Raw genomic sequence first — 16,129 nt, 5'->3', positions numbered from 1 at the left:
ATGTACCTACTCGATTGAACCTCAGCCGAGAAACTGCGAGCGATTTGAGCTGCCCGACACGGAAAAAATGAACGACGGACGACGAGTGCGTGCGTGTGAACGTGAACTCAACACCACTCACCAGCAGGGTTGCCAACTGTTTTTCAGAAAAGTCTGGACGATTTTGAAAAAATGTCTGGAATTGTCTGGAAATGTCTGGACACCAAAGTTTTGAAGGTGACTCCCTTTTTTTTTGGTCCCCATAAGATCAATGTTGCAAGTTGCAGCGAAAAGATTTTTGATTTCAAAGAAAAGTGACGCAAAAACAAAGGATTTTTTACCTTTGATTTTGGTATATACAGATATTCATATTGCTTTGGTTAAAAGGCAATTTCCTTTGTTTTAAAGAATTTTTCCTTTCAATCAAAATCTCAATGCTTTTGAAATAAAAAACATCAAAAGAGCAAGTTGTTTTCGTTTGCTACAATGTTATTTAGATTTAGATTTAAAAGGATTGGTTCATAAAACCATTTTCCTTTTATAAAAATTTTAAGAAATATTTTCTGTTAATCCGAAGTTCCTATTAGGAGTTTTGAATAATAAAAACAAAGAAATTACATCTTAAATTGGTTCACTATAATTGGCCTAATTTTGGCCTGAGATTTTATATGAAATCTTAAATATCCACATTTTGATTAACGGGTTAACACACACTTGCCATGCATTCTTCACCAGGAATCCTCCTAAATAGCTTTCTCTGTTTCGAATTATTCGAGTTCCGGTTCTTGCTCAATCCAAAATATCTTCTAAGTTTGAAGTTTCAATTTAAAGAAATGATTCCTTTCTGTTCAAAACATTTTTTTTGTTGAAAGAAAACTTACTTTGTCTCAATAGAAAAGTGCAATTGGACAAATATCTTTTGAATCAAAGAATTTGTTTAAAATCAAAGTCAAAAATTATTCAGTTCAAAAAATTAATTCTTTCTTTCCAAAATTATTCTTTCGAATCATAACGATAATTCATTGATTCAAAGGAAACAGGAATTTGATTAAAAAAACTGAATATTTTGAATCAAAGTCAGTTTTAATTTGTTTCAAAATCCAAGTTTTCTCTGCGTTTCGTATTTTTTGTCACTATACCAGTCACGCGCTTTGTCTGACTCTCGATTTAACATTCATCTTCAAAGCATTTGCCATTATTAATAAGTTTCGAACACTTTTGAATTCATAATTCATAAAATTTATCATTTCCTGCCATATTACACCATGGCCAATTTGAATGTTCATAGTTTCTTATAATAATTTATGTCCAAATCCAAAAGTCTGGAATTGTCTGGAAGAAATGTCTAAAGTCTGGAAATCTGGAAACCTAAAGAAATGTCTGACAAAAGTCCAAAAAGTCTGGAAGATCCAGACAAAATCTGGAAGGTTGACATCCCTGCTCACCAGTCATTCAGCCAGCAACACACATGCGAAAGAAAGGAGAGTATTTCAGAGATCAGAGAGATAAAGAAAGAGAGAACGGATGTTGTCCGTCCATGGAATTGGCGGAGCACGGAGCACGACGTTTCACGACACGCGCACGTGAGAGACCACGGACGTCGTGAAGTTGTGTGGCGTACGCGTATGTGACGGGAAACTCGACGACGACGACGACGGCACCAATACACGTGCGCGCGACGTCTGCGGGTTTTGACGTTTCGCGAAGTTGTGCGGACAATGGGCCAGATATATTTCCAGAAAAATAAATAAATCGGAAGTTGTCATGCGCAGAAAAGACTTTTTCGAATCGTGCGTTTAATTACTGTTGTAAATGATTCTTCATAATCATTATATAATTTTTAGTAAATATTTGACCACTTTCAGCCATTTTTTAATTTTTTTCTTATCACGTTTTTATACATTCAGCACTTTTGTTTATGATGTTTGTTTTTTTTTTCATATTTGCTATTTTTCAATATCCAACATTTTTTAGAAACTTTATGTCATTTTTAGTCATTTGTTTTTTAATTTCATGAAATTTTCATCATTTTTGTCATTTTTGTCTGAGTACTTTATATTTTTTTTAGTAGCCGTTTTCTATCAACATTTAAAAACATAAAAACGTACTTATGATGTTAGTCTAAATTATAATCGTACTGCTATAGCGAGAACTTTGAGGCAATATCGTTTCAAAACCGATGGAATTTGGCTCATGTGTTTAAATCGGATGTTACCAAAATCGATACCAAATACGAACAGGGTCTATGATTGCAAAATCGGAAAAGCGCAAAAAATAAAGCAAACACTCAACAACAAAAATAGAATAAAGACGAAAAACGAAAATTGAGAAAGTTATCAGGATGAAAACAAAAAACAAAATAAGATACAAAAAAAGAAAATAATAAAAAAGGAACTGGAATAAAGAAATAAGAGAAATGAAAATATAACAAATTGAAATTTAAAAACTTGTGATTCAAAATTCCAAATTTAGAATTTGAATTTTGACTTTCAATAACAAAATAAAAATGTTAAATTTGACATATAAGTTCAAAATTAGAAATTCAAAACACAAACTTGAAACTTGAAATTTAAAATCTCAAATTTGAAATAAGAATTATTTTATTTTGAAATCTGAAATGTTTTAATTTGTAATTTGATCCTTATCTGAAATCTGGATCAGAAATCTGAAACTTAAACCTGAATCTGAAATCTGAATCTGAAATCTGAATCTGAAATCTGAATCTGAAATCTGAAATCTGAATCTGAAATCTGAATCTGAAATCTGAATCTGAAATCTGAATCTGAAATCTGAATCTGAAATCTGAATCTGAAATCTGAATCTGAAATCTGAATCTGAAATCTGAATCTGAAATCTGAATCTGAAATCTGAATCTGAAATCTGAATCTGAAATCTGAATCTGAAATCTGAATCTGAAATCTGAATCTGAAATCTGAATCTGAAATCTGAATCTGAAATCTGAATCTGAAATCTGAATCTGAAATCTGAATCTGAAATCTGAATCTGAAATCTGAATCTGAAATCTGAATCTGAAATCTGAATCTGAAATCTGAATCTGAAATCTGAATCTGAATTCTGAATCTGAAATCTGAATCTGAAATCTGAATCTGAAATCTGAAATCTGAAATCTGAATCTGAAATCTGAATCTGAAATCTGAATCTGAAATCTGAATCTGAAATCTGAATCTGAAATCTGAATCTGAAATCTGAATCTGAAATCTGAATCTGAAATCTGAATCTGAAATCTGAATCTGAAATCTGAATCTGAAATCTGAATCTGAAATCTGAATCTGAAATCTGAATCTGAAATCTGAATCTGAAATCTGAATCTGAAATCTGAATCTGAAATCTGGAATCTGAAATCTGAATCGGAAATGTGAATCTGAAATCTGAAATCTGAATCTGAAATCTGAATCTGAAATCTGAATCTGAAATCTGAAATCTGAATCTGAAATCTGAATCTGATATCTGAATCTGATATCTGAATCTGAAATCTGAATCTGAAATCTGAATCTGAAATCTGAATCTGAAATCTGAATCTGAAATCTGAATCTGAAATCTGAATCTGAAATCTGAATCTGAAATCTGAATCTGAAATCTGAATCTGAAATCTGAATCTGAAATCTGAATCTGAAATCTGAATCTGAAATCTGAATCTGAAATCTGAATCTGAAATCTGAATCTGAAATCTGATTCTGAAATCTGAAATCTGAATCTGAAATCTGAAATCTGAATCTGAAATCTGAATCTGAAATCTGAATCTGAAATCTGAATCTGAAATCTGAATCTGAAATCTGAATTTGAAATCTGAATCTTAAATTTGAATCTGAATCTGATATCTGAATCTGAAATCTGAATCTGAAATCTGAATCTGAAATCTGAATCTGAAATCTGAATCTGAAATCTGAATCTGAAATCTGAATCTGAAATCTGAATCTGAAATCTGAATCTGAAATCTGAATCTGAAATCTGAATCTGAAATCTGAATCTGAAATCTGAATCTGAAATCTGAATCTGAAATCTGAATCTGAAATCTGAATCTGAAATCTGAATCTGAAATCTGAATCTGAAATCTGAATCTGAAATCTGAATCTGAAATCTGAATCTGAAATCTGAATCTGACATCTGAATCTGAAATCTGAATCTGAAATCTGAATCTGAAATCTGAATCTGAAATCTGAATCTGAATCTGAAATCTGAATCTGAAATCTGAATCTGAAATCTGAATCTGAATCTGAAATCTGAATCTGAAATCTGAATCTGAAATCTAAATCTGAAATCTGAATCTGAAATCTGAATCTGAAATCTGAATCTGAAATCTGAATCTGAAATCTGAATCTGAAATCTGAATCTGAAATCTGAATCTGAAATCTGAATCTGAAATCTGAATCTGAAATCTGAATCTGAAATCTGAATCTGAAATCTGAATCTGAAATCTGAATCTGAAATCTGAATCTGAAATCTGAATCTGAAATCTGACATCTGAAATCTGAAATCTGAATCTGAAATCTGAATCTGAAATCTGAATCTGAAATCTGAATCTGAAATCTGAATCTGAAATCTGAATCTGAAATCTGAATCTTAAATTTGAATCTGAATCTGATATCTGAATCTGAAATCTGAATCTGAAATCTGAATCTGAAATCTGAATCTGAAATCTGAATCTGAAATCTGAATCTGACATCTGAATCTGAAATCTGAATCTGAAATCTGAATCTGAAATCTGAATCTGAAATCTGAATCTGAAATCTGAATCTGAAATCTGAATCTGAAATCTGAATCTGAAATCTGAATCTGAAATCTGAATCTGAAATCTGAATCTGAAATCTGAATCTGAAATCTGAATCTGAAATCTAAATCTTAAATCTAAATCTGAAATCTGAAATCTGAAATCTGAAATCTGAAATCTGAAATCTGAAATCTGAAATCTGAAATCTGAAATCTGAAATCTGAAATCTGAAATCTGAAATCTGAAATCTGAAATCTGAAATCTGAAATCTGAAATCTGAAATCTGAAATCTGAAATCTGAAATCTGAATCTGAAATCTGAATCTGAAATCTGAACTTGGAATCTGAAACTGAAATTTGAATCTTAAATTTGAATCTGAAATCTGAAATCTGAAATCTGAAATCTGAAATCTGAAATCTGAAATCTGAAATCTGAAATCTGAAATCTGAAATCTGAATCTGAAATCTGAATCTGAAATCTGAACTTGGAATCTGAAACTGAAATTTGAATCTTAAATTTGAATCTTAATCTTAAATTTGAATCTGATATTTGAATGTTTCTCTTAAAACCCTATTTGAAATCTGAAAATAAAATATTAATTAAGAAATTGAAATCGATTTTTCAAAATATTATCCCAAAAAATGTTTTTTTTTCGTTGCCCAAACTTACACTCACCCTAACAGAGATAAGAAACTTGATTTCACAGAAGCTTAGCCGTTTGCAGCATCAATTAGTCTATTACTTTTTTCAATTTGTGTTTGAAATTGCTGCTCACGAAAGCCGCTGAATAGATTTGGGATTCGAGAATGTTAAATATATTTTGAGGCCAGGAACATAAAACTGACAGGGAGTTGCCCGTTATCAGGAACAGAAACGATTAGCGACGTGTCGTAACCGAAGCATTGTAAAGTTGAGATTATGATATTTTTCGTTGAATGAGTCCACAGGAAATCCGGAAGACCGTTTCGGGAAATTTTCAAACGGGTTATCACCCACGTGTCGTCAAGTTATGTCGTGAGACGGAATACTATGTAAATAAAAATAAAAATACACCCACGTGTCGACACACATTATCATCAGGTGAGAGAAACAAATTTTTCGAACTTCCTGAATACTCATGATCGTTTTTTCCCACATTCTGAATTGATTGAGTATGTCTGAATTGAACGTTTCGATTAACCTCACGCCTTTTTCCAAGAGTGTCGAAATTCTAACATTTATTGACCCCGCGCGCAAACAGTCGATTTTGATGGTGATGATGATGAGATCGTTTCAATTTAATCAGTGATTGGAGCAGATATCTTATCACGATATGCCTAGGAAGGGGGTACCTATAGCTAGGCTAGCTTTTTATCGTACGACCGCATTTGTGTGCGACTTTCTAACATTTTCTGGCAGTCAATCCAATCCATTCTGGTGGAAAAAAAGGGATGGAAATGTGTAACTCACATTTTTTTGTTTTATTTTTACTTCCCATGCTTGGGATTTGAAAATCGAAATTTTTTTAATATTTTAATTTCAATTTTATAACTTTCACCCAACAATAACATCGAAATTAACATCAGAACCAAAATTAAAACTTTGAAATGTTTTGTTTCTGAAAAAGTTAAATTATTATACATAATTTTTTGAACCTGAACTTCCCCCTAAATGTAGATTATTATAGACAAAGCGCTCCTAAATGTATGCAATCGTATTTGTTGCATGTTTGAAAAACTGCGCGGCTTAAAAATAAAATCTTTACAATAATTTATGCAGGAATGTTTGGGAATTAAAAAGATCAAACTATGATAATAAAACTAATTTTTCGTTAAAAATAAAGGCAATCCAAAAGTGTCAAAAATCATCACCCTGTACTATTTTTATTTACTCGTACAAACCTTAAATAACTATTTCTTTGGAATAATTCTGCCGTTCTTGAGAGATGGTGTCCAAAATCTATATGTTTTATTTGTTTTGGCAGCTTTAAGAAAGTTTTTCAGAAAATTATTAATTTGTAAAAGTTTTAATGTTCGCTAACTTTGGTAGTTTTTCAAGTTTACACATATTTGAAAGCATCATAAAATTTTACAAAACATTCAGAATTAACTGAATTGAAATATTTTACCTAAATTTCCAAAACATATTTTATTTAAACATTTTTTACGGAATTCCAAAAATAGGTAAATGACAAAGCAAACATAATTTAAAAATTAACGGAATTGAAAATTTTGAAAAATTGACCAAACTGACAAAATCAACAAAATTTGCTGAATTTGAATAGAAGAAAAACTGCCGATTTGAACTTTATTGATGATATCGACTAAATTGACTACATTACCGAAATTGACAAATATTACAAAATTAACAAAATTGACGAAAAATTACAAAATTCTTATAATTAACAAAATGACGGAATTTACTAAACTTTACAAACTAAACCATATTTTAAAAAAAGAGAGACAAAATTAACAAAATTGACTAAATTTGCCAAGTTAATTCAACTGTGAAATATTAAAAAATATTGTTAAAATAAATTCAAGACTTGAAATTGAAGACATTCAGAAAATCGACATACAAAATTGATCAATCTGGCAAAATTGAGAAAATCAAAGACATACTGACAAAAAGCTCAAAAAATTCAAAATTTTAAGATTTCAGATTAAAATTTAAGATTCAGACAGAGACATCTCTATGATTCACAGTTCAGAATTCAGATTGAGATTTTATATTAAGGCTTCAGATTCAGATTTCTGATTTCATATTTTAGATTTCAGATTTCAGATTTCTGATTTCAGATTTCAGATTTCAGATTTCAGATTTCAGATTTCAGGTTTCAGATTTAAGATTTCAGATTCAAATTTCAAATTCAGATATCAGTTTCAAATTTCAATTTTAGATTCAGATTTCAGATTCAGATTTCAGATTCAGATTTCAGATTTAGATTTCAGATTCAGATTTCAGATTTAGATTTCAGATTCAGATTTCAGATTCAGATTTCAGATTCAGATTTCAGATTCAGATTTCAGATTCAGATTTCAGATTCAGATTTCAGATTCAGATTTCAGATTCAGATTTCAGATTCAGATTTCAGATTCAGATTTCAGATTCAGATTTCAGATTCAGATTCAGATTTCAGATTCAGATTTCAGATTCAGATTTCAGATTCAGATTTCAGATTCAGATTTCAGATTCAGATTTCAGATTCAGATTTCAGATTCAGATTTCAGATTCAGATTTCAGATTCAGATTTCAGATTCAGATTTCAGATTCAGATTTCAGATTCAGATTTCAGATTCAGATTTCAGATTCAGATTTCAGATTCAGATTTTCAGATTCAGATTTTCAGATTCAGATTTCAGATTCAGATTTCAGATTCAGATTTCAGATTCAGATTTCAGATTCAGATTTCAGATTCAGATTTCAGATTCAGATTTCAGATTCAGATTTCAGATTCAGATTTCAGATTCAGATTTCAGATTCAGATTTCAGATTCAGATTTCAGATTCAGATTTCAGATTCAGATTTCAGATTCAGATTTCAGATTCAGATTTCAGATTCAGATTTCAGATTCAGATTTCAGATTCAGATTTCAGATTCAGATTTCAGATTCAGATTTCAGATTCAGATTTCAGATTCAGATTTCAGATTCAGATTTCAGATTCAGATTTCAGATTCAGATTTCAGATTCAGATTTCAGATTCAGATTTCAGATTAAGATTTCGGAGTTACGATTTGAAAAATTAACAAAATTTACTAAATTTATAAAATTGAAAAAAATACCTAAACTGAAGAAAAGGACTAAACTTAAAAAATCAATAACAAATCTGAAGCAATAGTCTTAATTAACCAAATTGACAACATTGAAATAATTGACGTATTGTCAAAATTTGATGAATTGTACAAAATAACAAAACTGCTCAAATACCTAATTAAATTTTAAAAAAATTTAAAAAATCGACAAAATTAACAAAATTGGAAAATTTGAATAAAAAAATTCTCATAATTGCTAAAATGAAAAAAAAAACAAAAGGTTGCTGAATTGTCAATTCTTTTAAAAAATTACAAAATTACAGACAGAATTGTTCAAATTGTAAAAAACAGAAAAAAATAAAAAATCAGCAAAATTGACAAAAAAAGGTTTTTTCTTCTATTTTGTCAATTATCACTTCAAAATATTGTCATTTTTTTCAATTTTGTCATTTTTTCGAAGTTGTCAATTTTTTCCATTGGGAAAACTTGGCAAACAAAATAAGAAAAATTAACAAATTTAACGAAATTGAAAAAGTTCTGAAAAAAAAAACAGTCGAGCGATATGATGAGTAGGCTTATGCTGAAACGTCAGCATGTGTTTTTTTTCGTGGTGGAGAATTGTTTTATTTCAAAAGTCGAAGAAAATCTAATATTTTCGAAAATTTGCAAATCAAAAACAGTTGATAATGTTAGAAATGTGCGAGAAAAGTGTTTTTAAGCAGTGGCGCCTTACTCAGAAGCTTTTAGTGAGCTGTCCAAAGAAATAGTTGATGTTTTGTTTGCTCCAAGTGCGTAGTTAGTTTCCGATAACTTTGAAGGAATTAAATATGTATGTGAATCTAATGAATGTTAAAATAATATTTGAACTAAGCTCTGAGGGCCTCATTGGTAAATTTAGAAAATTTTATAAATTTAGTAGATTCTATACATTTTGTCACTTTTGTCTATTGTATCAATTTTAAATTTTTTTTGAATTCTATAATTTTAGCCAGTTTTTACAATTTTACCGGATTTCTTTTTTCGATTTAAAAATTTGACAAATTTATCATAATCAAAACAACTGACTCGATTGCAAAATCAATCCAAATGATGAAAGTGTTCAAATTGACAAAAGCTACTAAATTGGCAAAAAGACAAATTGATAAAATTTACCAAAAAAAGACAAAACAAAATTACATTTTTCTCTATCAATTTTGTCGATCTCGTCAATTTTTTTCCTTTTCTTCAATTCGGACAATTTCATAATGATTTTAAAAATATAAATTTTGTCGCATTTGTCAATCCAACCAATTCAGTTTATTTTGTTCATTCTGTCAATCAATTTTGATAAGTTCGACAATTTAAGATTTTCTTTCGATTTCGTGATTTTTATAAATTTTATAATTTCATTTTAAAAAATTGACATTCTATTTGGTCAATTTTTCAATTCATTTTTTGAATGATGTAAATTTTGTTAAATTATACAATTTTATCAAATTTGTCAATTTTATTCAGATTCATTTATAAATTATTAAATTTGACAATTTACCAAATTGTTGAGATATACAAAATCGAAAACATAAACTCCAAATGTTCCAACAATAAAAATTTGTAAAAATAAAAAAAAATCCGCCAATAAAGTAAAAATCAAAAAAGAATTAAAATTAAAATAAATAATTGAAAAAATCACAATGTGAAAATATAATAAATTTTATCTATTTTGTATGTTTTTAATAGTTTTGTGCCTTTTTTTCTGTTTCATGAATTTTGTCAATTCTAACTTTATCAATTTGTGTGTCAATTTTGTCAGTTCTATCTATTTTGTCATTTTTTTTCAATTTTTGTAAGTGTTGCTGCAGATACGAATTAAGAGTTACAGTTTAAATTAAGTAGGGGAGAATGAGAATACTTGATTCCTTAGCTATATCTCGTAACTGGAATGTCTTACAAAGATCAAATGTTCTAGAAAAATGTGCCAAAATGAGCAAAATAACAATGCTTGTAGTTTAAAACTTTTTAACAAAATAATTGTTTGAGTAATTGAATTGTGTTTGAAAAATTTCACGAAATGTAACTTGAAGATCTTTTTTCATCACTTTAAAATGTTCCTTACATGGGAAAATTATGAAGAAAATATTTGTTCCAATGTATCAATCGTTCGAGCGTGAAATGAACTTCATAATGCCATATTTTCAAAGCAATGGAAAACTCTCAACTTTTTTCAGAAAAAGTTTTCGAAAATGTTTATTATGGGTACAATTGATCCCCTAGAGTTGGGTACAATTGATCCCCCTTCCAAACGGCATATTCTTCTTCTGAATTGATCGTTATGATTGCTGATTACGAAATTACTAATATTTATCTAAAAACTAATATTTATCAATCAATTGTCTGAAGAAAAGAGCAAAAATAATAAATTTTCTCTTAACCCGTTCGAGACCGATTGCACACCGTGCACAACCATTCATTGTGAGTTTACTATTGATCGGAAAAATAACATGCTTATACCAATGGAATCCGCAAATGTTAGGCAAAATGCATTGACAAATGGTTTTGATGAAAATCAAACGACATACAAATTATCTAAGGGTAAAGTGCTATGAGTTCGAATGTCGTGAAAAGGCCTCCGTCTCGAATGGGTTAATTATAGAAAATAGCGCCTTTAAGTATGCAATGTTATTAGCGTTGAGACCAAGTTATAGAATTTTCTTCTTATGTCTGCTATAAATTCTGAAATGTGAACAAACATGACCAAAAAAGTCAATTAACATTCTATCTTGGGGTTTTTATTTGATTTTTATACAAGGATTAGGGCTTCCTGAATGAAAGATCAAGTCTCCTTCAATAGGGGATCAAGTCTCCCCTAACTTCAGAAAAATCGCATTTTTTTTACTCCTACGAAAATGCTTCTAGTTCATCAACGGGTTCAAGTATCGTTCTAAATTTTGGAGCATAGAAACTTGAAGTTACAAGCTGTCAGAAAATGTCAAAGACGACGAGTTGCTAAATTTTTCCATAAAGATATGGTGAAAATAAGAAAAGGGGATCAAGTATCCCCACTCTCCCCTATAGCTAAAAATTGTTGTTCATTAATTTCTTCAAACTTTCTATCCATCAATAAAATTTCATAATCTTAAGATGTTCTTACTTAAAAAGACATCACTTTTCACTTATAACGCCGATGAATTAAGTAACAAATAAAAATTACGGTGATTAGGATTCTTCATATAATTCTAATTTAATTTCAACCAATATTAACTGTTGTGATCGAATGAAAGGGATTTTCCGGATTATGTTGTAGCATAGAAAAAAAAATCGAATTAGATTTTCGTATGAGAATTTGGTAAATTTATTTTCTTGGAACTCTACTTCCATGTAAGATGCGCTGTTTTGCTGGTTTTCGCGTATTTTTTGTTTTAACAATAATAGAAATTGATTCATGCAAATCAGCGAAAAAATAATAATCTAGACAACACAGACAAAAAAAAGCCGACAATTTATGGTTCGCGTTGTCTAGATTATTAATTATAAGCTGATTTGCATTTCGTTATTTTATTTTTAAGTATTTACATAAGATGAGTACGACACATGAATTGAAAGGGAAAAGAACAAACCTAACGGATATAAACAGAAGAAGGTGATGGACTTAGCGACTAAGGTTGGTTTTGTTTTATTACTTTCTAGCCAAAACTAACGAATTAATGGTTTATAAATAAACTTTATACAACAGAATAAAGGGGGGTTTCGATTTGTGTTTGATGATTTTCGTGGATGAGCTACGATTTGATTTGAGAGGTGAGTTCGTAGGCAATTCCACCCCATTCCAATTTATAAACTCGGGTTCGCCATCTGATGGCCGGGTTCCAGAGGGCGTTGAAGAAGAGGTACGGACCGCTGAGCTCCCGGAAGGACCACCCGACAAAGAAGGTAAACTTGTTGAAGGGAAGGGACCCGTTCTGGATGATAGAGAGGAGGATCCAATCCGACAGGAACCAGCAGAGAGTGTGGATGAGGAAAAATACTAGCGGATTCCATCGGAACAGAATTTTTGCTGCCCAGCAGGCAAACATGCCAACGATGATGCACTCGGAGAGTGGCTCTAGCAGTATGGTCGTGGGGACCATTGCTACGCGCAGCTTGGCCCACCGGGTGAGCCGGGCCTGGAAGCTGCTAATATCACAAATGCCGGAATTTTGCCAAGCCGGTTGGCTACTGATGGAGAGCTTCCAGCCGGCGTCGTGGAAGGCTTTCGCTAGGAAGAAATCTTCGGCGAGGTACCGCCCGAAAGATTGTATGCCGCCGAACTCGTCCAGAGCATCCTTGCGCATCAGACAGGACATGCCGGTGTGGCAGTTGATGCCCAGCAGATCAGCACACAGGTATATCCGCGACTGGACGGTACCAAAGTAGATTTTTTCGAAGGCGGCCGCAAATCCTTCGCGGTCGCACACGAACGGCATCTGATGGACGAGGCCGACGCGATCGGTCATGTGGTTGACCATGTCCGTTAGGGTGTCACTTTTCATTCGGATACCAGCGTCCGAAATCATGATGAGTTCGTACCGGGCTACCAGATATCCCGGGTAGAGATTGTTGACCTTCGGATTGACGCCGACGTTTGATCCTCCTAGAAGCAGGGAGGTTTCCACGTTCGGGTACTTTTCTCGTAGTCGATTGACTATGTCTATGGCCGGATCGTCGGGTGATTCGATGCAGAACAGTAGCTCATAAGTCGGGTAGTCCATCAGGAAGAACGTTTCCAGATTGCTGCACAGGTTCGGATCGGATCCCATCAGGGGCTTCAGGATCGACACCGATGGGTACGGCGTTTCTCGAGGCTGTGCCGTTGGCGAGGCGGTTTTCTTGTGGAGTTTCAGTTTGCCATAGGTGATAGCCATTGCGTGGACCACCCATTTGCCACACCAGAACACCAGTATTCCAATTGCCAGAGCTATCACTATGGTATTCATCGCTGCCGACATGGTTGTGTTATCATGATTAAGCTTTCGGATCGAGGTTGCTAGTTAAGTGGTGTTTGGTTGTGTAGTTGTTGATTTTTTTCCAAAACAATTTCTCTCTGGAACGCGCTAGGCTACGGGGATGATTCACCTTCGCAGAACAAGCGAATATTTAAGCACTTTAAACTTAAAAATCTAAAGATAAGACTATCGAGCACAGGTTTGTAACCAGAGCCGGAACTTACATGCAGGCACTGACACACAAACACTGACTCTGGAGCGCACACGATAGCAGGAATCGGATTCTTTACTTCTGAACACTACACTAGTGGTCTCATCATCGACGGGGAAATCTCTTGCCCTAGCCCATCGGATGATGGTGCTCTCGGTAAACTCGAAAGATAATCTTTGCTGCTGCACTACTAAGTCGGTGTACTACCTTCTCCTGTCTTTAGATCCCTTCTGGACTGGCACCGGGAGAAAAGGTTCAAGTATCTTGCCGCCAAAGTACGTCGTCACAGTATCACGGTCGTTTCTCGTCTGCTGCTGATAACGCAATGCTGGATGATTGTTGTAGCCTGTGCCTGTCTTTCTCCGAAAGTGGTCCGCAGTTGCATACCGCACTGAAGTACAAACTTCCGAAACGGGGAAGGTCTTGTTCTATTCTCCGCTCCGCCTTCTCCCGTCTTGTTACCCTATTTGGGCTGGAATATTAAACTAGTTTTTTGTTCGGTGCTCGATTTGTTCTGGGAACAAAGTAGGTATCTCTCGTCGATGATAGTGGCACCGCGCTAGAACTTTGACCACTGCTGCCCGGTTGATTAGATTAATGGTCAATTATTAGAGAGTGCTAGCTGCGAGGTTCGTTCGGAATCTTGGCCACCGGAGTATCAGTTACACACATTGACCAATCGCGGTGCTGCAGTAAAAGGGCCACCTAAGGTCAATCGGACTCGGTTATTTTTGTTGTGGTGCTTACTTATGATGAAACCGTCTGGTCTGAAATGGGAAACAAGTGTACGCATTGTTAGAATACTCTGCCCGCAGCAACAACAACGACATCAAGAGCGACAGCAAAAAAAAACCAGCTAGGTACCCATTATGAATCAACTTTTGTGACGAGGAACTGACTTGATGATGTTTCTGGTGGTGACATCATGCGGTGCTCATGCTTACGATTATAAGCGGAAAATTCATATTTGTTTGTTTTTGAATCTTGGCATAAAAAATCTATTGATTTCCGACAACGATTGAACGGATAACTTCTCATACTATTATGTAATGAAAAGCTGCAAAAAATATTCAATTAAAAAATAAAAAACAGTTTCAAATCTAGATAACGCAAAAACTAAAGAAAAACCCACTAATTGAGACACCGCACACTCTCGCACACCAGCAAACAATTTCACATACCCACTGAACAAGAAAATTTAATCATCTCTCCTTAACCCAAGCTTAAAATTTAATCGATGGTCATGTAATTTCCGAGAAAGTGCTGCCCCTCGTAATTCCTTCCGAACTTACCGGAGATTAAACGTAGGCCGAAGCGTCCTGGCGGAGCAGCGGCAAAACGTCGGAATATCCCGAAACCAGACCACTTTTCTGGCTTCCCGCTTCCTTTCAGTCCCTCTTCCAACAGCAGAAACGCAATCCCAGTAGGCTTTTTTGGTCACGCCACCAGCAGTTTTTTTTCTTGTGTTGCTGCTCCTTCTACACCTACTGTGTGCTCTTTAGCAACAAATTTCTCATTTGCTTATCAGCGAAAAGAAATTCATACACTTCTGAACAGCCAGATATTACCCGAACAGACATTCGAACACTTTTTCCTCCGTTTACGTGAAAAATTTCCGGTGTGAAAAACTCCTCCCTAACACTTCTGCAGCAACTACCTCCTCCTATGCGACGATGTTGATGATTATTCGTGGTTGGGAAAAGTGATTTCCATCCACTCGTCTTCGACGCCAGAGCCAGGCAGCGGAGTTTTTTATTTCTTGTTTCCTTCTACGACGGAGACGGGGGTTGCGTTAAGACCAGAGTGGCCAGATCTACGGCTTTCTTCGAAAATACGGAATTTGAGCACTTCTACGTATCTACGGGTCGATGCTCGAAATCTAAGGATTTTCAGCATTAATATTGAAATATTGATAGTTGATAAAAGTGTAAGAATTAAACGGATAAACATAAATCCAAACCTACTACCAAAAAAAATAAGCCATAAAGTTTCGTTTCGCCTAAATCAGTGCGTTTTTCGTATTTCGTAGAATCTATGGATTTGGGCGGTTTGCAATCTGGCAACGCTGGTTACGACGAACGACGCCGACGACGTTTACGCACACTCATTCATGAGGAAAATTGACACCACGCCACACGACGGAATTCGAACATTCAAATTCGGTGCACAAAACACCAATAATGAAGCAATCGATTCGGGGAACCTAATTTTGAGATTCGTTGTAGCCTTGCAGATTCCATCGGATCGATGCATTTTTGGTGATCACATGGACATGATAACCATCTTAACGTTTTGTAATTTTGAATAAAAACCTAATCATCACTTAGTTACTAAAAATTGACTATTTCTCCTCATTGAAATCATTTAACGTTTTGAAAAGTACAATTCAAATTACCCATCACAGTAATGGGTAGCCCAAGAGCATTTCAAATCGTTGAGTTAACCGTGTACAATTTCAAAACGACAAAAGCGTCGCGACGCACCATCTCTTCCATAAACAGTGCTTCCAGATTCAAAGAT

At 33.6% G+C, this 16,129-nt stretch overlaps 1 protein-coding gene across 1 annotated transcript; it reads right to left on the bottom strand.

Annotated features, from left to right (window-relative positions):
• Window positions 1-11,739: 11,739 nt before the first annotated feature.
• Window positions 11,740-15,372, bottom strand: LOC129749010 (ceramide glucosyltransferase). Its single transcript, XM_055743835.1, has 2 exons — window positions 14,902-15,372; window positions 11,740-14,376 (listed from the first exon to the last, which is right to left on the bottom strand). Exon 2 carries the CDS (start codon window positions 13,399-13,401, stop codon window positions 12,196-12,198), a length of 1,206 nt encoding a protein of 401 aa, XP_055599810.1. The 5' UTR covers window positions 13,402-14,376; window positions 14,902-15,372; the 3' UTR covers window positions 11,740-12,195.
• Between the last annotated feature and the right edge of the window lie 757 nt (window positions 15,373-16,129).

This window comes from Uranotaenia lowii, chromosome 2 (assembly GCF_029784155.1).
Source record: "Uranotaenia lowii strain MFRU-FL chromosome 2, ASM2978415v1, whole genome shotgun sequence".
Lineage (NCBI taxonomy): Eukaryota > Metazoa > Arthropoda > Insecta > Diptera > Culicidae > Uranotaenia > Uranotaenia lowii.
The sequence above is the reverse complement of the archived record's forward strand: the minus strand, read 5'-3'. Positions and strand labels throughout refer to the sequence as shown.

Excerpts from the sequence above, each read along its gene's own strand:
- LOC129749010 (XM_055743835.1), bottom strand. The coding sequence starts at position 13,401 with ATGTCGGCAGCGATGAATACCATAGTGATAGCTCTGGCAATTGGAATA.